The 25,262-nt window shown below is 40.8% G+C and overlaps 2 protein-coding genes across 5 annotated transcripts in view; one reads left to right on the forward strand and one right to left on the reverse strand.

Moving 5' to 3' along the window:
- Positions 1 to 5,679: 5,679 nt before the first annotated feature.
- LOC122322345 lies at positions 5,680 to 9,032 on the forward strand. 2 transcript variants are annotated; one of them, XM_032740493.2, is made up of 6 exons: positions 5,680 to 6,185; positions 6,253 to 6,455; positions 6,538 to 7,144; positions 7,219 to 7,856; positions 8,043 to 8,189; positions 8,270 to 9,032. In XM_032740493.2, exons 1-6 carry the CDS (start codon positions 5,821 to 5,823, stop codon positions 8,386 to 8,388), a joined length of 2,079 nt encoding a protein of 692 aa, XP_032596384.1. In that variant the 5' UTR covers positions 5,680 to 5,820; the 3' UTR covers positions 8,389 to 9,032. The 2 variants fall into 2 exon arrangements, with proteins under 2 accessions (XP_032596384.1, XP_001994817.1); XM_001994781.3 differs by having other exon boundaries at positions 6,589 to 7,144.
- A 2,658-nt stretch (positions 9,033 to 11,690) lies between these two features.
- The window catches only part of LOC6568543, a 52,822-nt gene continuing 39,250 nt past the window's right edge, over positions 11,691 to 25,262 (reverse strand). For all 3 annotated transcript variants that reach the window (XM_032740637.2, XM_043215054.1, XM_032740636.2), the window contains exons 3-12: positions 17,226 to 17,378; positions 16,954 to 17,154; positions 16,739 to 16,889; positions 16,486 to 16,554; positions 14,969 to 15,710; positions 14,648 to 14,888; positions 14,135 to 14,580; positions 13,739 to 14,033; positions 13,497 to 13,666; positions 11,691 to 13,436 (exon numbers count right to left, since the gene is read on the reverse strand). In XM_032740637.2, coding sequence (XP_032596528.1) covers positions 12,015 to 13,436; positions 13,497 to 13,666; positions 13,739 to 14,033; positions 14,135 to 14,580; positions 14,648 to 14,888; positions 14,969 to 15,710; positions 16,486 to 16,554; positions 16,739 to 16,889; positions 16,954 to 17,154; positions 17,226 to 17,378 — 3,890 coding nt within the window. In that variant the 3' untranslated portion in view covers positions 11,691 to 12,014. The remainder of the gene's footprint in view (positions 13,437 to 13,496; positions 13,667 to 13,738; positions 14,034 to 14,134; positions 14,581 to 14,647; positions 14,889 to 14,968; positions 15,711 to 16,485; positions 16,555 to 16,738; positions 16,890 to 16,953; positions 17,155 to 17,225; positions 17,379 to 25,262) is intronic.

A 25,262-nucleotide genomic window follows, 5' to 3' on the forward strand; every position in this document is an offset into this window, starting at 1 on the left:
ATCGCATAGTGGAGTTTTCCAGCTGTTCGTAGACATACATATATCGTGCACACAAAACATGTTTCCACTAAAAAAAAAATAAAATAAAAAAAAAAAACTACATTATGTTAGTCGCAGACCGATGAACATTTCATTTGTGTTGCCCCTGCTTGGAGCTTTGTTAACACTCAACACGCGTGCCGAAGGTTAAGGCGTATTCCCTCAGCTAGCGTTAAGCTAGCACCCACAAATATCGCGTGCCGGTTGCCCAAAACAAAAACAATAAGAAAAAAAAAAAAAAAACAAACCGCAAGCATAATTATCAACAACATTTTGTTGCCATTATTATGGCATTTCTATATACACTCGTAACTCGTAACTTTTTGCCGGTTTGGGTGTTTGAATTTGTAATGGTTTCAAATGTTTTTTGACAGTACTTGCGACAGGTGTTTCTCGTGTGCTTTGTACATGTTTCGTTGTCTCACCGATAAGGGAATTAATTAGTACTAAGTGCATGTTGCATATATACATATAAAATGATTTCATAGCCGTTAACGGATTTGATCATAAATAAAGCAACTTCATTAAGCATTCGGACAGTGATCTTGATTCTGTTCCTCATGGCAGCAAGACAAAAGAAGAACAAGAATAAATACATATACTTTAATGTGTGTCTTATAATGTGGCATGATATTGCTTATATCGTATGATATTCTATATATATATATATATATATATATATATGTATGTGCCTACAGATACACACACCGTTACATATGTATTTATGTATATGCTGGCAGGTTTTGCATAACTTGTTTGAGATTTCTCGCAAAACAACTTCTATGTGAAATAAGTAGACAAGAGTAAACTGAGTTAAGCATGCATATTATTATAAAAATATTTATACTTAAGCACAATAAATGTGCTAATAGCCAAATTGTTCCGCTGCTTCTGTTTTAAATACCGGAAACCACTAATCTCTGACAAATCCGTATTAAATTATCTTATCTTATTCCTCATATATGTAAGTTATTTTTTTTACGCTAATTTACCTTCTTGCACTTCTCTTTGTTATTTATTTGGAAGCTTAAATTAAAATTATTATTCGATTTTATTTTATTTGTAATTTTTTTTTACGGAATTATTTATTTACTTCAATGTATTTCATGAATGATATTTGTATTTTCTTTATTCGATTCGCTTGCTTGCCCTAAATGCCCAAATATATATATGGTTGCCTTGAATATAACCATTTTAAAAAATAATAAAAATATAAAACAGCTGCGTAAGGCTATTTTCTTGATTCAAGTATAAATTCACAGCTGTTGTGTATTAAGAGTATTGATTTTTCGACTTAATGAATTTAGTGGCAAGTTCAAAACAAGACACTTGAGATAAATTAAGATAATTAAATTTAAATTGAATTCTCATTTAAGCTCAATAATAAATGCATATTTTAAAGTATATGGAATATTTTTACGAATTTCCTGGTATAAGATGCAAATCAGCACAAATTCTAAATTTGCATTGCATGTTGTTATCAGTCAGCTGCCAATAAAAAATTGACAATCATATTTGTCAAGGTCAAAGAATGCCTACCATTACGGAAAATCGCACTCAGTTCATTCATTCAATATATCTAACGTAATTACTCGAATCCAAGCGTATAAATTAGTTGTATTTGTGTATTGTGTCACAGTTTATTGCACACTTAACGCCTTCCCTTATGAACGTAAACATGCGAAGTTGTCTAAGGGCATGTTTACCTGAACCTGTTAGCCATTGTGGCATGCATTCTCATTTGTATATATTATTCGAGGCTCACGTTGCTGTCACATGCGACAACTTAGTTACCATGCTGAGCGGCTTCCGTGATTCATTGAGAGTCAATTTCTAGCCTATAAATGCTGGCACGCTTGCAGCTTGCCATCCAACGATTATGCAAAAAATTGCTATCAAAACAATCAGTAAACATAATTAATAACAATCACAATACAGTCGCAAGAAACGCTAGCCTTAATTATATATTACAATGTCTGGCGCTGCAGTTGTCGAGTGGCCTTATTACGCCGTATTCATTGATAAAAGATAGCAACAATAAAATAACCGACTGCAACAGCGAATGGCTCTTGACAAAGAATCGGAAAAGCGTTGCATAGATCGGCTGCCGTTTAAAGTCCACATGGTGCATGAGTAATGTGGGTACATGCACGTATCCGCCGCCTGCATTTCAACCACAAGCAACTAAGTAGGTTGGCCTCATAATCCCACCCAAAATAATACGTTTACTTAAATCCAAATATACGAATTGCTAAGCTTTGTAAAGCTTTCAAATATATTTAATTGCAAATGTGAGCATTCACATTCAGATATAGATATACAATCGTGGTTATCTGACAATTAGGTACAAGTTGGTTTCCATAATCCAGTCTAAATGTCAATATAAGCTTTAATGATTCTATATACACATTTAACGGCATACGCCATCTGAGATAATAAATTCTATATTAAAAATTTTTCATTTGTTAAGTTGTATATACGTTTCGTGGGTACAGGGTATACAAAAAACTGTACAGCCTTCACCTGTCTGGTGTAAATACAATTCGTAATTCATGACTTTTAGCCTTATATACTTATGCTAATCGTGATATGAATTCTTGATCGGAGATTCAATTTGAATAGTCTTCGCACGTGTAAATACCAATGCACTATTGCGACACGGTGTCAACCTGCTTATCGCAGACAACAATAAATTAATGAAACGCCCTCGAGCTGGCCGATAATTGATTCTACAAATGTACATATATATGACATATGCCTTCAATGGCTTCAGACTCTCTCTCTATTGTCAAAGTGCACAGACCCCAAAATAGATAACGGATATTATTCTGAGGGCATGTAAAAAAACAAACAAATACATAAAAAACATTTTGCTCAATTCCTATGCGCAATGATAATGATATAATTTGACGTCTCCATCTAAGTAATCAACTTAAGCGGGCCCAAAGTCAAGCAATTAATTTAAGTTCAAGAAAGAAATTGGACGTTTATAGACTCTTATGATAATGGGTTAGTGGTAAATGGTGGCTTATCAGTCGCACACGTTTTAATTGAATTAACAATGCAAAGAAAAGCGATAAAAATGATGATTAGGACATTTGAATATAGAATACCCTGCAGACAAAATTGTACTGATCAATTGCGGTTATTTTCATCATACCTCATTATTGTAATAGTAGCTGATTGAAATACATATACCTGTTACCGAGGAATGAAACTTAAGTACCTTAATTTGACTCGAGGGAGATGGCAAGAATATGCCCGATAAGTTGTTATGTTGTTATATGTTTGATTATGAAATCCCAGTAGAGGTTTATATAAATAATCATCAGATATACATAGACTTTCCTCACTTGACTACGGGGTATGCGAATTTAATAAGCAAATGGATAATGAATGACATTTCCCAATTAGGCACGACAAGCATGACTTGTGGGAGACGCGCAGAGATAAGAACTGATGAAGCCTTTTATGTGTTATCGCTTTATTGAATTCCCTATTTGTATTTATTGTGCGAGAACTATTGGCCATGTCGACAGTCAATTGACTACAATTGAAGTACTGCGGCGTGTGGCACTCAACTTGCTGTACTCGGTACTAAAAACTCGATACTCGATACTCGATACTTTTGTTTGGCGCATTTTTTTAATGGCACTCTGAGCACTTGGAGCTGTTTGCACAGTTAATCGTGGTGCCGAATGTGGTGCACATCCGTAACTGTAGCTGTAGCTGGGGCCTCGGCACCCGCCTGAAGGTGCTGTCCCACAGTTATACTCTGATTTGTATTGTGAGCGGTTCATTCGTCAACCCCCCAAAGAATCAAGTGTGTGTAAGTCGAGCCATTTAGCAATGAGTGGATGACGCGGTTCACCAACCCATTCCCCATCACTGCCCGTGCAAGCAATCATTGTCAATAGTGCTCAGTTGAGGTATTGTGTTATTGTTATGCGGCTGCTTCATCTGCCCAGTTTTGCATGTAAGTGCAAATGTCCAAATGTCAGTCGCAACTTGTTCGATGGTACAGTTATTGCAGTTTGTTGTTGTTAAACGTTATACACAAATATCTAAATATAGCAAAAACAGTTGCTGTATAAGCAAAGCTCATTGTGTGTGTGCCCTGCTGCTGGTCCTGCTGCTAGTGCTTCTGCTGCTGTTGCTGCTGATGCATGCCACACACTTAACAGCAACATGCAACAAGCTTTGCCCTTTTTGTGTCGTGACACACAATGACCCTCAACTTGAACCTTTCCACCGCGCTGTGGCATGCACCAAGCCACATAACAACTAACATAACGACCACTTGTTATCTAACCATTCTGACGTCTGCTTTGCTGATTGTCTAATGGGATTGCAGCCAAGCAATTAAAAATATGAAAATAAGCAGGTGCAACGTTGGCAAGAGCTGTGGGATTATCGTATTTATATTGATCGATATAAGTAAAATATTTGTTTAATTTATCTTAGGTTTTCTTTCAGTATTATTGGATAATATAATTATAAGATTCTATTATTATAGCCAAGGATCATAGGCCAGTTCTGTACTGAGTAAATTAGGCAAATAGTTTGTAACCTTAATTATATATTTAAATTACTTTAAAGCAACAGAGATCGGTTATCTTTAGCACGCCGAATATAGCATGCACTATTGCCCGGAGTCAAACTACCGACATACAAGTTTTAATCCGAATTACAACAGATTATTATTATTTTAATCGTCTCAAATTAATTTTATTTCTATGTTTCCTGTTTCACGCCTTGCTGCAAAATAAAGGGTTAAATTAACTTGCATACTGAGTCTCATTCTTCTCAATTAACCGCAGCTATATGATAAATTGGTTCGATGATAATGATCTTTTGTCAAAGTGTGAACAAACGGAGAGAAAAATGACTGAAGAATATATATTCCAGATGAGGTCAGAGATGTCAACTTCATTGAACTACAAATTTCACGACAAAATTAAAATACCCTCAACAAGGTTATTAAAATAAATATTATGTATGCATAATGTAATTTATTTTTATTTTTTTTTGTATTCGTGTGAACTTAAAAATCTCATTTTGTAAAATATTCTTATAAGCAATACTGTGTTCATAAATATTTCGGTATATATATAGTGCATAAGGTACATATACTGTACACACATCAATTTAATGAACTTTGCGTGCCAGTAGGTATTTAAGTTTCGGTCAGGTTTTTCTCAAATTCAGTTAGATTCGCGATCGTTTCAAGTTCCGACATCGCCTGCTTTTTTCAACTTTAAGCAGCTTTATATTCGTATGTCAGCTGATAGTATTTATATTTTTCTTTATAAATATTGATACTGTGAGCAGAAAATATCTTATGCAGCAGTATATACTGCAAAAAGCTAGTTAACTGCTAGTTACAAATATCTGCCCGTGCCACACGTCGCATGCGTGATAAAGTGGAACGTCATTGGGCCAGTGGATATATTTATTTACAGCTTGGCAATTGCAACTTAATTTTAAATGGTAAACAAATGTGAAAGACATAACACTGGTCATAGTTACACTACGTAAATGAGAGCAATGACATTGACACTGAAACAAGCAGGACTGAGTGCATATGATTAAAATACAATTCAATTCACATTTATTTACAGTTTAGCGCGCAGCTCTTGGCGGGCAACATGTTGAATTTGCGCTAATTGGCAGTCAGCCATTGCCAGAGAAAGCGACAGGGTCAAGAAAAAAGAGGGCAGCAAAACCATTTGTCATCTTCGAGCAAGCAAACAGGAAGAGCAATAGGAAACAATACCAATAATGTTTACGAGCACCGAAGCCCACAGCCAACACAGCGCTGAAATCAATATGAATAAAAGTAACAAGCCAGAAATACAAGACACAGAAGCCAATTACAACAGCAACAACAACAACAACAACAAACAAAACATTAACAACAAAAGCAACAGCAAAGACAACAACATCGGCTTATTGCTACACTCAATCGATGAGCATTACGCTTGTGACATTGCAATGATGCATATTGCCGAGGAAGTTGGCCAAAAGACGGCCCCAGAAAACACACTCAATTCAACTGAGAACGAAGTGGAAATCGATCCCCAAGAGGAGGAACAAGCAATTAACCAACTGGTGCGCTCCTCCAGCGGCAATGCGTTAATAGAGGCGTAAGTTGCCATTGCTTATATTCAAAAAAAGAAAGAAGAAATATTCAAATTTCTTATATTCCATTAGTGGCAACAACAGTGGCAGCATGCGTGTTGTCTTTGGCATCCTGGTGCGTCTGATGCTGCCACTAGCCCATAGTGTTGCCCGTGGCATTAAAGGAATTCGGGATGTGCACTTGCTACACAATATTGCCTCCAGCCGGCAGGCGCTGACCAATGTGGTGGCTTTCGCGGCAAATAACATATCGATGAATCTATCCTCTGTGCAAGGTAAGTGTTTGAAAAGAGTCAACTGAAAGCCAAGTGCAATTATCCATCGTGTGAAATATCATGCTCATAGCGTACCTCACAGCTTTTCATATCAAATGCATATCGCTCTATCCCCAAACTCTCTCGTTGACAGTTTCCAATCGTCTGGGACCTTTGCTCAATTTGCTCAAGTTGCGCAAGTCCCAAGATGGCTTGGAAAGTCTGCCCGATACGCTGACAACACCTACACCGATCACGCCCATAACGCCCACAACGCCCAGCAGCACACCATTGCAGCAACCGCCCATATATACTCTGCAAACTACAAGCAGCACTTGTTGCACTCTCAACGTTCTTGCCGCACCGCCGCCTGGCACTCCCATTCGAGCGGACATAGTGCTCGTCCATGGCCTGCACGGATCGCTGGTGAACACTTGGCGTCAGGGCCTCTGGCAGAACGAGCGGCATCCGGTGGAGTTTGATCGTCCGCCGAAGCCACCTGTTCGTCCACCCAAGCGTCCGCGTCATTTACGCACTGCCACCATACATCCAGCGCCGCGGGAGAAGCGTGCCAAACTTGCCTCCTTCAAGGAAGTCCCGGACACAGATGCCTCAAGTGATAGTACTGCTTGGCAGCAGACACAGCCGCAACAAATACCTGATCCTCGGCCATATCCCTTAAATTCTTCTGATGATGACAGTGCCGAAGAGTGAGTAACATTTAAATATATGTGAATTTATGGAACAATTCAAAAATTAACTTGTCAACTCTTTCTTTCCATAGTTTTGCCTATGTCTGTGGCGAACCGGAGGATATTCAATTCTGTGAGGGCATCGAGTACAGCTTCCCAACATTTCGTGTGCGCATGCATGACAACAATCGCCTGTTGCAGGTCGATTTGGAGTCCATGCTGGAAGCCGAGGCCAATGCTAGTTCCAGCACGGAGAGCTCACAGTCCGCCAAGTCGCACAAGACGATTGGCAAAGGCAAAAGGAAACCATCTGCCAATGATCCCAACTACTCCAAATGCTGGCCCGGCGATTGGCTGCCCCTGGACTGTCCAGGTGTCAGGGTCATCGCTGTCAACTATACAACGGACCCGTATCTATGGCGTCCGCTCTGGAAGAGAAAGGAGCCGCGCTCCAGTCTAATACAGCGTTCGCGTGAAATGGCCTCGCTGCTTATGCAGCATCGTGTTGGCCATGGTCATCCGATCATCTATGTGGGCCACTCGAAGGGTGGCCTGTTCATCAAGCAGCTAATTGTCGATGCCTGGGAAAGTGGCCGGCCAGCAATGCGGCCTCTTTGGCGCTCAGCTCGAGGCTGTTTTTTCTACTCTGTGCCGCATCGTGGCTCCCACTTGGCCTCCATTAAAGCGCCGCTGCTGTCGCGCTCTGTGGAGCTGCTGGAGATCGAAAAGAGTAAGATAAAGCTATTAATATACATTTAAATCCTTGCAGAATTCATTTTGAACAATCTTTTAATTAATTTGTATTGTAATTTAATTCCCTTTAGGTGTTATTCATCCAATCATCCAATTATATTTCAGTTAAAAATCAAAAATGTTATATTTATATATTAAAATGAAGCACATAATTTTTTTTTAGACAACAAGTATCTTCTGGATCTGCATCGACGCTTTGCTGGTCTCTATCATATGGGTCATTTGAAGATCGAGGTATTCAGTTTTGTGGAGACGGCTCTGACACTTATGTCTGTGTTGTTTATGCGTATTGTAGGCGTCGATTCCGCCGGTAAACTATTGGTTTAGCTATTGATTAGTGCCCAATTGAACAATTCGAAATGAATAATCGGTTTTTTACATTGATTACAGATCCCGGTTTCGGGGAGGTGTGCGGCATTCGGTTGGATCATCGGGAGATTTGCAAGCCGCGCAGCCGGGAATGCATTCTGTACAAAGAGCTGGTGAAAATGATAAAGAAGGTGTGCTGACCGCCCCGTCACTTACTATAGGATAATGCACCAGGACCTCAATAAAGTGAAATCGAAATGTGAATGGGTTTAGCAACTCCAAGTTGCCCGATAATTATACGTACCTAAACTATAGAGTTATATGGTCGTTTTTCTTGCTATGGTGCAAAGTATAAACACTTTTTTTTTTTAAATCCATTATCGCTTTGAATGTTTACAATTTGTTTTCGTATGTAAGTCACAGTCACAGTCAAGATGCGTTTAAGCATGCCATTTAGCTCGTAAATTTCACCTCATACGATTAAAGTTATGACAATTTATGCGATTTTGTATTGTGATCATTTGTTCAATTAGTTATGATGTGATCATATACTATACAGGTTTTATATATGTACCATAGCCAATAGATAGCTACCTTTGTATACACATAAATATAAAGAAAAAAAATGTATATTATAGAAATGGACACCGCTGTTAAACGTAACCAACGATTTCAACTGGGTGGACATTTTTCTTATGATATTGCCCATTTGATATTTAATGTTAACCTGATAAGTACTGAAACATACTGATGATTGTTAACTAAGCAACAAAAGATATTGTATATAATTAATAAACTAATACGTTCAAAATGATCATTGAATAAAAATGCATAGAGTATAGTATGTTTTGTCTCATAACTTAGTTTTAATATATGTGTTTTGTTTTGTTTTGTTTTTCTTTTTCTTTCTAATAGTTAAGGTTGCTTTTCCAGCGTTCTTCACCTTTCTCACGTACATAAATCATCGTTACATTTTATTAGACTCTGTAGCCGCGCTAATTGCTGGTTGGTATGTGAAATTACTTGCACCGAAAACTTTAACACGATTCTACATATATATATATATATATATATATATATATTTATATATATATAATATATGTATATGCCAGCTTAGTTTCTACATACAATACAATAATATTTCTGTAGCATATACGATGTATATAAATTACATAAAAAATACATTAGTTTGTTTGTTTGTTTTTTTTTTTTATCTATCGTTCGATTTCTGTTTAGCATTTAAGCAATTTCGCATATAAACATGTTGCGGATCGGGGAACGAATTAAATACATATATATGTTTATAATTTAGTTATATAATTTCCACTCCACTAATGAGGTATACAGAATGAGGACTTAAAACCCAAACTAAAATTACGTATCAAACATGCTTAGTTAAAATAATGATTAGGATCAGCATTACCAAAGAGTTAAGAACATAATTTGCTTACAATTTTAGTGGACTCTTAGTTATTGATTGGTTTTTCGTTAGCCAAACCTATGCAAAAGTCGCAATACGCATTTCCATGCCATCAAATAATTCATTTCATTTTTATTGTTTTCGCGCTTAAATATTTTAAACATTTATCACATCCACTTACACAGCGATCACAATCGCAGTTATTTTTCTTAATTTCACTTTCTCCTTTACTTTTTTTTCATTTAATGTGTATTTCTTATGAGCTAATTTCATATATTGTAATAATTACATAAATGTTCTGCCCTTTGCTGCATAATAATTTTTAGTATTTTGTTTTATTTATTTTTTATTAATATTTTTGTTTTTGTTTGTAACTTTTATTAAAAATTTTCTTGCGTTCTTTTAGGAATTTCGAGTTCATTTACGGAATACTTTGCTTGAATTAAATGCAATGTTTATGTGTCAATCCAAATTAGTTATGCTTTTTATTTTTATTTGTATACATTGAGATTGGTTTTGTTTTAATATATTTATTTATTTGTTGTTGTTTTTTACTTTTGGAACACCATGAACGTTTTATACGAGTTAAAACTATGTTCTAACAACAGTTTCGGAAAGCAATTGTTATGGGAATTTGGTGGCTTACTTCAATATGAACACAAATATGATTGGTAGATAATGCTGGCTGTGATCTGTGTGTGCCCTGAATAATTAGAAAAGTTCGATTTCTTGTTTTTATAATAGGGCACATACATACATTAGCATACATTATGGATGTATTTATTAATTTACTGTCATTATGCAAATTATTTTATATTGTTGCTTATGTGGAAAGGTACTATTGTTTGTAATTATTTTTTAACTTTGTTTGGTTGGTTTTAGATTCATGGATCTTTTAGGTTCATATTTGTTATTGCACTTAGGTCTAAATACGTATACAGTTACAGTTCTTCTTATTAAACGCATTCCTTTGTTTTTAAATCGTATATGGACTATTGGTGAATTCAATTTACATATTTTATTCAAATACGTCTCTAATTAAATTTCGATTTTATTCTATTATATATATGTATGTGTGTATTAAATATGTCTATAGAAATGGAATGTTTTGCGTCTGTATATATATGTGTGTGTGTGTGTGTGTGTATCTCATAACAATTTTCGCTTTTCGTTTTGAACATTGAACAACAATTCACAAAATACATATTATAGATGAGCCAATATTCAATGATACGCTCCACGTTAAATATTTTCTATATAACTGTCAATGACTCTGTTGGGTGTGTGTGTGTATGTTGTGTGTGTGTATTTGTGGGTGTGTGTGTATTTGTGGGTGTATTGGTATATGTGGCATAGCTAGAGGTTTTGTTGTTTGTACAAACTAGGTACAGTCGGTAATTGGGATAGACTCGTACAATACGGTTGCGGTACATTTTGAATGCGTGTTAGGCAGAAAATGAAAATTCGGTTAAATTAGAACGGAAATATTATGCTTGTGATTTGTGTGTCTGTGTGTGTGTGTGTGTGTGTGGGTGTTGGTGTGCTGGAAATGAGCGCTTAACGAAATACAAAATGATTATAATCAGGTACATTTGATGTATCGGTTAAACAAAATATATATGTTAAATACAAACAAAACACAAAATGCAGCAATTAAAATGCGGAAAATAAATATTAAGCTTAAATATGAATACAAATTTTAAGAAGTATTTGCATTATATCGATATGAACACTTGTGACTATTGTGGTTGAATATGTATATGTGTGTGTATGTATGTGTGTGTGTGTGTGTGTGTGACTTGAGTTGGGCTATTGCATTTATTGTTTTTGGCTGTGTTGATAGATATATATGGTAGAATATTACGGCAGTTTGATGTTTGATTAATGGTAGTATTTTAATGATTTGTTGAATGTTGTATTTGTTGTGTATACGCGAACGTATGCTACAAATGATAATTAGCCTCAATTAACGAAAAGAAAACCAACAAAAACTAAAACAAATGTATTTAAATATATAGTATAAGAAACGTCATTTGCTTAACTTAATTTAAATATATTTGTGTGTGTGTGTGAGTGTATGCATATATATATATATATATATATATACATGCTGCTTATGTACTCATATACTCAATAGTTAAACTTCGGCTCTTGAAGTCAAAAACATTTATAAAATGTATCCTCATCTAATTAAGCATAACTACTTATGTATCCTTATACCGATTTATCGCATATATATATATAGGGATCCACAATGTTTGGAATGTGTCGAGCTGCGAATGTTTACATGTTTGTTTGTGTATGTGAATGTGTGTGTGTGTGTGTGTGTATTTATGTGTGTAGTAGTAGCTTCATAGAATACTTTTACTTGGCGAGGCGACGACGACAATGATTCCAAATTCAAACTCATCCATTTGGATCAACTTGAGCACGACGATGCAGAGCCGTTGACGCTGGCCACGCCTGTTTGGCTATTGTCGTCGCCGTGGTTTTTTTGTTATTAACGCCCACAGAGTGCCGAGTCTGTGGCACGTTGGCAGGAACTATGGATGCATTTAAATGCTGCTGCTGGTGCTGCTGTTGTTGTTGCTGTTGTTGTTGCTGTTGTTGTTGCTGTTGTTGTTGTGACGGCTGCTTTTGAAGCAGCGGCAGTTGCCGATCTTTGAGGTGGACAACGGTTGGCTTCTGATTACCGCTGTTGCCGCCGCCGCCGCTGCTGCTGCTGCTGCTGTTATTGTTGTTGCTGTATTGGCTTTTACTTGGCATCTGCCTTGTCATATCGGCGGGCAATTTGAAACCATTGGTGAGACTAACACACGCATATTCGTGCTCCGACGTCGGTGTAAGCGTCGCAGCCGACTCCTCCTCGGCCAGCAGGCAGATGCCATCGTTGGAATTCGAGTGTCGCGTAAAATTGGTATGGAATTGTTTCTTGCTGCCATTGCTGTTGCTGCTGGCGCTGCTGCTGCTCAGACTGCCGCTGCGACGGCAGCTAACGTTGCCCAGCCCTGGCACCGTTGTGACCAGAGGAAGGGAGTTGGGCGGCACAGCTACCTCCAATCCGCCATCGCCGCTCTTTAAGGAACTTTGCTTGCTATGGTTGGCATTTGAATTGCTTGCGCTGCCACCGGCGCCAGTCTGCAAAGCAACTGCATTGGGCGGCGTATGGCGATAGGGAATATAGAAGGCCTTCGCCTCGTGCAGTATCGCGTCCTGCACGGTTTTGCGCTCCGGCGAACCACCGCCGCACAGTGGCAACTGTGACAGATTGTGCACACCAGCAATGCTCAGTTCCAGCTGTACCTCCTGATCAGCAGGACGACGAGTGATCGGCCCGCCGCCATTGCCATTACCATTGCCATTCGGCAGTGTGGCGGCTGCCGCGGTGCTGGTCTGATACTCCAGTGTGTGTTCGGGCAGCAGTTCGATGTGATAGCGGGAGCGGGGTATTAGCGTCTGCATCTCATGGCAGTCCTGCTGCAGCGTGCTCCCACTAAGTCCGCCAGCACTGTCGCCTGGCATACCCGAGGCGCTGCTCAAATTGCCAAAGTTGATGTCCGTCGGCGTGGTCAGGTGTGTGGGCCCTTGGACGCGTGCCTTGAACCGTCGCCTCTGAAATACGATGAACAGTGCAAATCCGAACACACAAATTGTGGACAGAAGCGAGCCAATGGCGATGCCACTGTAAACTTCATGATTGGAGTTATTGGACACCGTTTCCAGTATGCGATGATTAACAAGGTCAAAGAACATGGGCGCTCCCACGCCGGTTTCACCGACAACCCGCACTGCCACATGTATCTTGTCCGTCTCCGAAACGTTGGGAAACTGCAATTTCAAAATGGAGATTGAGCAATAAAATAAAATATATTCATAAATGGAGCTTGCCTTATAGGAGCAACTGCGACACTCGAGTACATTTGCCTCGTGCGTAACATTGCCCAAGGTCCACAGTATATTGTAGTGATGGACACGTCCATTGGGATGCACTGGTGGCTCCCAGACCAATTTGAGGCCATTGTGCTTAACCAGTCGCGAGTTGCTAATGGTGCCGGGTGCTAAGCGTATGAAAATATCAAATTAGTAATAATACTCAATTCTAAAAATACGGGAGTTCAAATCATGCTTACGATCTGGCAACGTCTGCACATCCATTTCGCCATAGAAGATCTGCGGCTTGCAATTGTAGAAGTGGAAATTGTAACGCTCATTGGCGATGAGGCCGCTGACAAGCAGCACCGAGTTGACAATGGTGCGCTCCTTGCACTTGGGCTCCTGTTTGCGCAATGGCAATTGGACATGCAAATGACATTCGTAGACACAAGTGTCATTTAGGCTGTCCAGGAACTGAAAGGCGAGCATGCGCGACTCAACAGTGATCAAGCGAAAGGACATGTTCGACTGGTCGGATGTACCATTCTCGATCTGTGTGGAAGAGAAGACAACCGGAGACTTTAGAGCATGCAATGGACGGCGCTAAGACGCTGGAATTGTTAATCATTGCCACTACAGTACAGTCTACTCACAATCTTCCACTGTACGTAGCGAAAGTCCTGGGCGAGGAACTCGTTCTCGCTGGTAATAATTAGCACACGCATCTTGATGCGACTAAAGTGTTGCAGCAATAGACCGGTGACATTTGCATCTACCACCAAACTGAAGATATCCTCCTCCATTTCGAGAGTGACATCGTCCACCTCGTTGTCCAGCACCTCGTGCTCTGCGTTACGCAATACTGTGGCAGCATCGGTCTGATTGAGAGGCCTGATAATGGTCAACTGACGTCGCACCTCATCCGCCTTCTCCTCGACGGGCGTCAGAGTGCCATGCAGTGGGCCATTCAGCAGCCGGGCAGGATGTGGATGTGTGTGATTGATGGAGAACTGCAGTATGAAGTACTTCTTGTTGTCTAGCTCTGCCTGCGACCACTTAACAAAGGTGTCATTGCCCAAATGAACCAGGCGGAGCAGCACTACACAGGATATAAAGTGGAGTATATAAGGGAAATTTGCTACTACTATGTATTCAAATTGACTTACATCCCTGGGTGCAACAAACGACAGCTGGACTCCGCAGTGAGCTGATCATCATCTGCTGGGGTACTACGCTCCCCGAGCGCACTTCCGACGTGGGCAGCAGGAAGCGTGTGATGAGCGCAAATGGGCGGTAGATGGGTAAGCCCGTCGAGATGACCACAAATGAGGTGTGATTCAGTTTCATGGGTGCAAACGAGCTCCACTGATGCGGATTGCTGCGCACAATATGCACCACAAACATCGACTGCAAAATGAAAATAAAAAATCAGCATTAAACAAAAATCGAAAACCTAAAAAAGAAAAACGAAATGTTTGATGAATCACCTCGAGGGTACGGCTGTCAAAGGTGACGTTGATGGTGTGAAAACTGTGCGGATAACAGCGTATGTTCTGCAATGGATTCGTTTGCTGTGTCTGGCGTTTGAAACGCATCTCGCCGGTGACCGAATCCTCACCGGCAACATTGCGCGCAAAGCACTGATAGATGCCCTCCTCCTCCGGATCGAAAGAGTGTATGTACAGCTCATTGCCGCTGATGTAGCGTGTGTAGGAACTGTTGACCGCTGCCCCATTGTGATACCAGCTGATCTTGGGACGTGGATTTCCCTCGGCCCGACAGCTGAACGTTGTCGACATACTGAAGTAGCCCAATTCGACGGGCAGCGTGTCCACAATCCGTGGCGGACTGGTGACAATCACACGAAACGTTTGCCTATCGGTGGGACTGGTGCACATGTAGTAACCCTCATGCTCGGAGAAGCTAGCATTCGATATTTCCAGTGTTATGCTGTTGTTGCTCAGCTGCGACAAGGAGTTGTTTGGATGCTGCTGCCACCATTCGATGGGCACGTAGTCCGCAAAGGTCTGGCACTGCAGACGAAACGCGTCTCCGGCGGGCACATATAGTGTGGCATTCTGGAAGGCAGGCAACAGATGCGTTGCCAGCTGTGCGCTGCTGCTGCCGCTGCTGCTGCTGCTGCTGCTACTGTTGTGGTTCGATTCAACGCGCACCAGCCACACGAACTGGCGATGGCTCCGGGTGGTGTACGGGTTCTGGGCCACGCATCTGTAACGTATAATGTTTCACACATTAATTGGAATGGACGGTAGGCACACACACGGTAGACACTCGCTTGTGATAATTAATGCATTGGCTAGTTAATGCATTCTATACTTTGTAGGGGGAACTCTGAAAGGGTTGTTGCCTTGCTGCTGATGCGTTGATGGATTGCTGCCAAGGTGTTGATATGCAACATCAGTGTAAAAGCAACGCGGCAGCAGAATGCAATTATGAATTACACCTTAGATCAACAGTTAAAAACAACCACTTTACTATTACAAGTCAAGAGAGTTGGAGGCCTGTAGGTGGTATTATTACATATAATCGGACATGCGTGCTTAAGTATATTTATACGCAACAAAACACCACTTAGAATGTGCATTTTGATTAATATTCGTAGTAGTTTATATTTAGTGCGTGTAGCAAGAAATTAATTATTTTCATTTCTAAATTAAAATTTTATGCTCTTATGACGATCATCATATATATAAAACTGGAAAATAACAACGCTAAGGCCAAACGGTTAGGCGTCTGTTGTTCAGTTTGTTTGATGCAATTGGTTGATTGTATCGACAAAATTTCGATTGACTTAAAACCAAAATTCCAAAGTTTTCCATGCAACAAAAGAATCGAAATAAATGCTCAATAAATTTGTGTAAGCACGTCATATTTGATAGATGTGTTCCATAATATTAGAATAAAAAAGTTAGAAGATAATGTTAGTGGTTTTCCGCTGGCACGCAGTGACTTAGGGTTGATTGGGGTTCAGCTAAAAACTTACCTGTATTTGCCAGCCTGTTCGAGTCGCAATTGTGGTAATACAAGCGTGCCGTTTGTAAGGATAAAAACGCTGTGAGGGTCAGAGAATGGGAGAAGACGAGATTAATGCTAGCTCTCAATTGAGAAAAAAAAAACCCAAAATGTCAAGCGTCATTGAAGCCATCCAGCTGCCAGGCGGCGGGATAAAAGCGCATAGAATGATCAAGATGCAACCGCTGCAAGCGCTCGATGTAACAACACTGATCTTTACTCGCCTGTTGTCATTCGCCAGGGTCTCGTTGCCAAAGTACCAAGTGATGCGTGCAGCGGGCACACTAAGAAACGGACATTCAAGCACGAGCAATCGTTGCTCCAGGACACTGATGTTGGCACTCTGCTGCTGGCCAACAATTAAACGTTTCAACACTGCAAAGAAGAAGAAGACGACGATTAAGTGATGTGGATAAGATTGAGGATATTGTAAGCTCACCAGGATATTCGACTGTGATGCTTTGGGATAAGACTTTCATTTCATCCGCCTCGATTAGGCAGTGATAAACACCGCTGGCACGTTCATTGGGCGGCAAACGCAGCGATCCATTCTTAAAGATGAAGAACTCATTTTTGCGAATTGCCAAATGCTCAATGGCCTCATCATTCCGATACCAGTTGCAGAAAATGGAAACTTCATCTAAAATGGGCACAAAGGTCAATCGATATATATGTACGATATATATGAACATATGCATATTGTGTACTTACTTTGATAGTAATCATAGGGATTTAAAATTGGGTGGCAGTCCAGTAAATATGTAGCATGTGGATTGGTTATGGTCAGTCTTGTGTGGTTGTGCTTTTGTATCTGTAGATACGGCGTTAATGTTGTTGAGTTCTTCGGTTGTATGGCGGCAGCAACTGCAATAAATCAAAATGCAAAAACAAACAATGCGATTAGAACAAAACCAATTTCTGTCTCTGATAATCAAGTACACTTTGGGCAGACAATAAACAAAGCGAAAAACATCAAAATTTTATTTATACTTCGGACTTAATCTATTGGTTGCTGTAAATTTCACGCTTTTCACTTAGCACCTCCGTCGACTTGTCTGCCATTGTTCCAGCTTTTTTTTTTTTGCACAATTTTTTTCGTTTTGTATTTAGTTTTTTTCTGCTCTGGACACCCATAAAATAGGCGGCCAAATAGCTGAACCCCGTGCTGTGCTCGGATTTTGATGCTTTTGTTGGCGCCTTTGTTGTTGTCTGTCTCTGAGTGTGTTTCTGATTTTCTGGTACGTGATGCAACCGAGTTGCCTGCGAGAGTAAATTAATTTCTGCGGTTACTGCTGCTGCTGTCGTTGACGTTGCAGCAACGCCTTAGTCTTTTCATTTCATTTCTTTAAAGTAGAGATATGTTTCAAGGTAAGTTTCGTATACGTAACTATTGCATAATAACAAAGTATTTTTTTAACTTCTGTGTAGCATACCAAGTGGCATTTGCATACGAAATATCTATTAGCTGCAATAAGTTATCTGGCTGCTTTGGCTTGCTTTCTTAGAACTTGCCCAATGTTGAGTCTGAAGTGAATAAATGGTGGCAGGCAAAGCGTTGCAATGTTCAACAAATAACAAATCGCCAAACATTAGTCAAATGCGTTGAAATTTATGCTAAAAATGCAATCAAATAGCGTTCCGCTCCAGCTATGACCACCCAAGTGGCATCCAGCCAGCAAGGCGGGCAAGCGCACTCACTTGTGGCCATCATCAACTAGGCTAACGAGCCCAGTCAACAGAAAGAACAACAAGAATAAAACGATGACTCTCGTCAAGTTCTAAGGAAACTGTGAATTTGTTCAACTTTTTGATAAATGTAGTAAAATAAATAAGATAATTGCCCGAGCACAACAACAACAACAACAACAACAAACTGAAATGCCGAATAATGCCGCTCGTTGTATATGTTGCATGTTTGTACGCAATGTGTTGCAATTTTTATTGCTACAATTACACGCAATGCACCGGGGCAGCAATTTGACGCATGAAAATTCCTTGGACTTGGAAGCTAAAACTACAACTGAAATGCCATGCCAGCAATAGTCGGAGCAGCAGCAGCAGCAGCAGCGAACGATAGTAGTAACTGTGCTAAATGCGGCAAATTTGCAGAATATGCCGGTGTGGTAGGGTGTGGTGTGGTGCCGACTCTTTGCATGTGCAACCAAAACATAATTGTTAATGACTGGGCGTTTAATTGCGCTTTAGAAACCGCGCACAGTGTGTGCAGTGAAAGTTCAGCGATATTTATTTCTGCTTTTGTCATTGCCTGCCGCCGCACGCTGTGTTTGCCCATTTATCATACCTGCAAAAGGGGGCGGTGTCAACAGCTGCAATGAGCCTCAGTGAGCCATTAGCAGCGGTCAGGGGGCGGGCTAGGGCCAGGTGAATTGGGATGAGTTAATGTCGGTAATATTGAATTTAAATTGTAGCACTTCTGCACAGCTAAAAGTTTACTACACAATATTTTTTCCACACCCACGCTCACAATCATTTGTTAAAGCTGGTATCTAGATGGTGGATGCTATCAGAAGTGAAGCAATTTTCATGTTGCCAATTGTGGCAATAACTCAACTGGGCTTTAGCAAGATGGTCAATCTCAATGATTGAACTGTCGTGACACTCTCCTTTTTTTCAATCTGTTGCAGCACTTTATCTGATTGTATGCTGATGTGTATATATCTAGGTAGCCATAGCCATTATGGCCCTACCGTTATTGCCATATCTTCAATATAGGTTTAGCTCATTTATTTTATAATCTGGTCCGCATCAGGACAACAAATCCAAAGGCAAAAGCCAAAGCAATGCAAAAATTCTTGCACTCAACTCGCTGGGGAAGAATGTTTCCCAGAATCGTGCTTGAATGCTGTTTGACAACAAACTCACGCAAACACACAAACACACACACATACACACACACACACACATACACTCACACACACACACACATACATACAACCAGCCAGTTACTAAGTTGTAGCAAGTTGCAAGTTAACGCTGGCTGGTGGGAGAGGCAAGGACTGGGGAAAACTTGCACAAATTTGCATAGTTGAACGCACGTCGACGGCAGCAGTGCATTCCAGGCAGCAACTGTTGCTGCAGTCGATGATGAATGCAACTGCAACTGCAACTGCGGCGGTGGCGGCACATAAATTTCCGACTTGCTGCGCAGCGTTGCGCTTATCAAACGGCAACATCTTGTGCATAGATAAGTGAGGCACGGCATCAGCATTTGAACGGCCAATGGAATTTCACAAATTTAAATTGCCTGGCATCCTTTTAGTGGCCCCCAGCCACAGCTGCAGAGTCCCAGCACTTGCACCAGATTCAGGCACAGATACAGGCACAGACACAGACACAGACACAGACAGAGGCACAGACAGAGGCACAGGCACAGATTCGGATTCAGGTCCAGGCTCAGCGAGCACAGCTGTTGGCACACTTTTGCGACCAGTGTGGCAAACATTTTTCTGTAAAATGCAGCGCGCATGAGAGAAATAATTTATCGCCTAATGACGTGCTGCTCTAAGGTCGTTGCTGTAAAATGCGGCAATAAAACGCAGCGGCAGCAGCAAAAAAAAAAAAACAACAACAAACACATAAAAGAAAATAAAATATAAAATAAAATTAAAATGAAATTTAAATGTGAGAGGAGCAAGCACAGCATCTAACAATAACCAACTGCAGCAACTTACAGCTGCAACCCTCCCTCCCTCCCTTATAAACAGTTTGCCACCATTTACTGCACTAGTCTTAAAGAATGGGGCATTCCTTGGTGCTGCGGTCCGCCGCTTTGGGACCGCTCAACGAGAATTTATGAATGTGCAAATGTAGACGACAATTTCGCGCTTAAGTGTAAGCTACAACAGAGCACACACACCCCACCCACAACGCCTCTCTCACTCATTGCCCAAGAGATGTTGCAGATGCACCAGAGTACAGCACACTTAGAAAAATGTCTACTATAAATTTTCGAATTCGAATTTATGTTAAGTCAACCAATTTAAATGACAATTTTGTTCAAACACTTTTTCTATTTCGACTACTTTTATGCAGATGTCGAATTTTAATCTGCAAAATTTGAATTAAATAAATGAATACATTGTTACAACATAAGAACATTATTGCATATTTTCGGTCAGTACAGTGTAGGTCTGTCACACACCCACCGCGGCCCAGGGGCAAGAGGGGTCGTCGGCTCGCATGGCAATCGAAGATGCGTGTGCACATTCCATGGCATTCTGCACAAGCATGTGGGAAGTTCTACGGTTGCATTGCAAGTATCTTGTATCTCGTAGTTGTAGCCGCAACTATTGATTGCCAGCACCACACAGTTCATTGGCAAAGGAGAGAATACGAGAGAGAGAGAGAGAGAGAGAGAGAGAGAGAGAGAGAGAGAGAGAGAGAGAGAGAGAGAGAGAGAGAGAGAGAGTGGGAGAGAGGGAAATGGAGAGAGAGATGAAACGCGCTCGCCACATTTTACAGTTGGAGGATTGTGGATTGGGTTGCCTGGCTGCCTGGCTGCCTTGCCTGCATGTTTGCCCGGATGGCATCCAATTGCAGTCGCTTTACGGCTGCTGTTTACAGTGTTTTATTATTGGCCTGGCATCTACTACTACAACGATGGTTGCCGCTTATTTGGGTTAGCAGCTCAAATAGTTTTTACGTGCGTTTTTCAATGCAATTTCCAAATGCCGCAAGCAATTTATGAGAAAGTCTTACCGCCCGCCCCCCGCCGTCCACTCCTCGCCCACAGCGCAATTGCAGCAGCTATGCTGCTACATAGATTGCCCATTGTTTGCCTAATGCTTTTTGCCTAGCAGCTCAATTGATTAAGTATAAATGTGTGTGTGTGTGTGTGTGTGTGTGAGAGAGAGTGTGTGTCTGGAGTGTGTAATTGAGTCGTTGAGAATGCTCGAAATTTGCTACCAGCTCTGCGAACTAGTTAAAAGCGCTTACTAGACAAGCACACTCTTCCACACACTCACACACACGCACACACAGTGGCATAACTAACAAAACCAAGCAACCCAAGGGCTACACCAGACATATGCATAGAATGCCAGCAGCTGGGTAGGGGTATTCCTCGATTGTCGAACCACTTTAAACAATAGCGGGAATTTACTTTGCTAAAGTCAAAGATAAATTGCCTTTTAAACTACAAGCTCCGTTTGGTTAGTTGGCTTAGTTAGCAAAAGTCCTGAGCTTTGTTTGTTTGCCACACACAGCCACACACACACACACAGCCACCCACACATGCAAAGCATTCAATTGACATATTTGCTTAACTTTTGGCACTATAGAAAATTCGCAGCGAGCAATTTGAATAAATTGTCTTTGCCAATTTGCATTGTGAGACCATCGAATTTTTGGTGTTGTCAATGCCAAAGAAGTCTTATGTAAATAATGCCAAAGGGCATGCTACTGCTGCTACTGCTGCTGCTGTTGGCTGCTGTGCCAGCTTATAGGATAGAGCCGAAAAAGTTTGACAAACAACAAACGTTATCCACAAATCCCCTATTTAAATTGGCATTGGAATAGTAACTAAGATTTTAATTTCATATAAATTGTTGCAAATTCCAGTGAAAATTGAAGCTATTGTCACAAAAATGTTATCGCAATGGAAGTGTTCATTTATTATTATTTATGTCAATAGACCGGTGTGTAAACAAAAATGCCCGCAATTGGACAGCTTTCGCAAATGCCGTACAAATACCTTCCGACTGCAAATCATAACTGCATTGAGAGAATTGTCATAACAGCGGATAACCAAAATACAATATGCTACACCACATACCAATTCATTTCCGTTGAATTTTGACAACAGCAGCAGCAGCAGCAGCAGCGGCAAGCAGTGCAAACATTGTATATCCCCCCAACCATCTGAATTCCCTCTCTTACACACTCAATATAAATCAAATTGCAATATTTCCGTTCAATATTTTTCGCTTGCGACGTAAACAAACACTAACAAATTGAAATACACAGAGAGAGAGAGAGAGAGAGAGAGCGAGAGAGAGAGAGAGAGAGTGCAAAATAGGAGAGAAGAGAAGAGCACACACAACATGCTTCATGCTTCAAGTCGATAATTCAGGCAAATTTGTTGTTCTTGTGTGAGTTTTGTTTTTAAATTTGGTGTTCTTGTTTTTGTTTTTGTTTTTGTTTTTGTTCGGGGAACATTGTTTGCTAAATGCCATCGGTGAATTGGGGAATGTGGGAAATGCGTTTGGCAACTTCTCCGGTCGCTTTGCATTTTAAAATGGGTTAAACGTAAACCGTTTACTGATGACTCAATTCAACTTCCTGGAATCGAACGAACGATATAGCCGCAGGAGGTAGGACGCACGTGGAAGCAGGGCAAGAGGCAGGGGTAGGGGAATGGGAATACAATGGTTGGAGCACACACAATACGACAAAGTATTGGACAGAGGCAACATGCATTAAACCGAAATAAATAAATAAACCGTTGAAAAAGTGCTGAGCTCTGGCCACGTTATGGTATGGATGGCCAATAGTCAATGGCCAAATAGCAGAAAATAACAATGTTGCCAATAGCCAACGAACCAAGCAACAGCAACAGTAACAAAAAACAACAACCAACAACAACCAACAATACTGGTCAAGCTAAGCGACTCAGCGTGCAAAAAAAAAAAAAAAAAAAGACGAAAAGAAATTATAAAAATGTTTCATTTCAAGCTGAGTAAATATTGAAAGGTACACACACTCACACAAGACACACACACACACACACGATTCAGGCAACTGTGAGTCGGACGAACGTTTCGATGGCTTATGGCCACGATGACCAACTTGGGCGGAGAGTACTTGGGGCCAACGGAAGCCAAGCGAATTTTCATCAGCCACGCAGCAAGTGACCAGCTATCCGCAACCCGCAATCCACAACCAGCTGCAGTCAGCAAAATTTTCTGGTAAAGGTGGGCGTCCACGTGGGCGTGTTCGTTAGCGTGGGTGTGGGCGTGAGTGTGAGTGTGAGTGTGAGGGAAAGGGTAGAAAGGGCGAACGAAGGAAGGGGTTACAATGCACAAGTGCTGAGCAGAGACTGAGTATGGACTGAGTAGGGACTGAACAACGTCCGGCAACCATCAACACAATGCGAAGAGCCATAACAACACACAATGGGACGGACAGATACTGCGTCAAATTGCATATTTATTTATTTATGGACACTAAATTATTTGAACCCTATGACAATCTGAATCCTATTGAAAAATATTTTCAAGTGCAATTTGGGCATCTTATTTGATTCTCGATTCATTGATAATTGCGTTTGTAGTGATTATTTATTGATGGTCTGCTTAAAAATTGTAAAAATCTGTGGCTCGACTAAACATTCAGCTGATGCTCAACATTTGTTGAGCCAATCACACATTGATAACAGAGTTGATAAATAAATAAGAGATTTTATCCCAAAGAATATCTTTTTAGCCCAATGTACAGCATGATTATAGCTCAGGGGAACAGCTCTATGATTTCTTAACCACTGTCGCCGCCTGTCATTGCCGTTGGCCCATTGGGATTGGGATGGTCCCACATCCCATCAACGTTCCCGTTGCCCGTGATGCCCATGTTGCCCGCATTGCCAGCAAAGCTCAGCAAGCGCGCTCTTGCTCCCGATTATTATGCATCATTTAACAGGCAACATTGTTACAGTCAATGACTGGAGCATGGGGTTTTCGGGCCGCACTCCCTTTATGACTTCGCCTTTGCCTTTGCCATTGCCATTGCCTTTGCCAGTGGCTGTCGCTGTGACTGTGACTGTGACTGTCCGGGAATGTTGCACGAGTATGCGGCGACTTAACTCTATAGTCGAAAGAGGCAACGTCACGAACATCGACATCAGCAACTACAACGGCGAACGTGCCGCAAAATGTTTTACTGAATGCGAATTGCGAAGAAAAATTATTGTTATTATGAGTTGCTAATTGAATGGACTTGGACGGGATGTGGAAACATAGAAGGGGAGGAGCAGAAAAGAATGTTGCTGCTATTTCTACTGCTGCTGCTGCTGCTGCTGCTGCCTCCTGAATAGCCGCCGCTGTTGTTGGGCGTACACTGTGACAAATGGTTGAGTGGCAATGCTTGACTTGATGAATGAATGACTTGAATGATTAAGCATTTGGCAGTGCGGACAATATTGGCAAATCAAAACACTTCGATTGGGGCCAACTGTTAGCTGTCAACCAATTATGTGATAAATTAGTACATCAAACCCATGTCAGACCCAATTCTCGCTGTGTAAGTCAACCACTTTTGACTGACTGTACAAATGTAAATAAATGTAAAATGTGAAAATTTCTTTACCTTTCGTTGGTCAACAACATGAGTCCCCCCCCCGTACTTCTTCTCGTTTGTCTCGTACTGTATGTAATCACCGGTTCGCTCTGCTGCTCCTTTGGGCTGCTGTGGACCGGGTCATGATGTTACTGCCAAGTTGTCAATGTCAAATTCATACATGATTCTCGATACTCGACATGCTAAAGCCAAAAGCGTACAACGGTTTCAGCAATTGCGACAACAACAGCAACAACACCAAGCTATGCCATGCGCATAATTTACGAAAAAAGATTCTCAAAATGTTGGACAAGCAACGTCTGCAGGTGAAATCTATTTGCATTTATCGTTGAGCTGGAAAATTGCAAACTAAATTGGCAGCTGGGGAAAATGGTAGAAAATTGGTGGAAATGGGTAAATGAGCTTGCAATGTGCGTCGCATGCAACAAACAAACAGTT

Source organism: Drosophila grimshawi, unplaced genomic scaffold (genome assembly GCF_018153295.1).
Source record: "Drosophila grimshawi isolate 15287-2541.00 unplaced genomic scaffold, ASM1815329v1 contig_311, whole genome shotgun sequence".
Lineage (NCBI taxonomy): Eukaryota > Metazoa > Arthropoda > Insecta > Diptera > Drosophilidae > Drosophila > Drosophila grimshawi.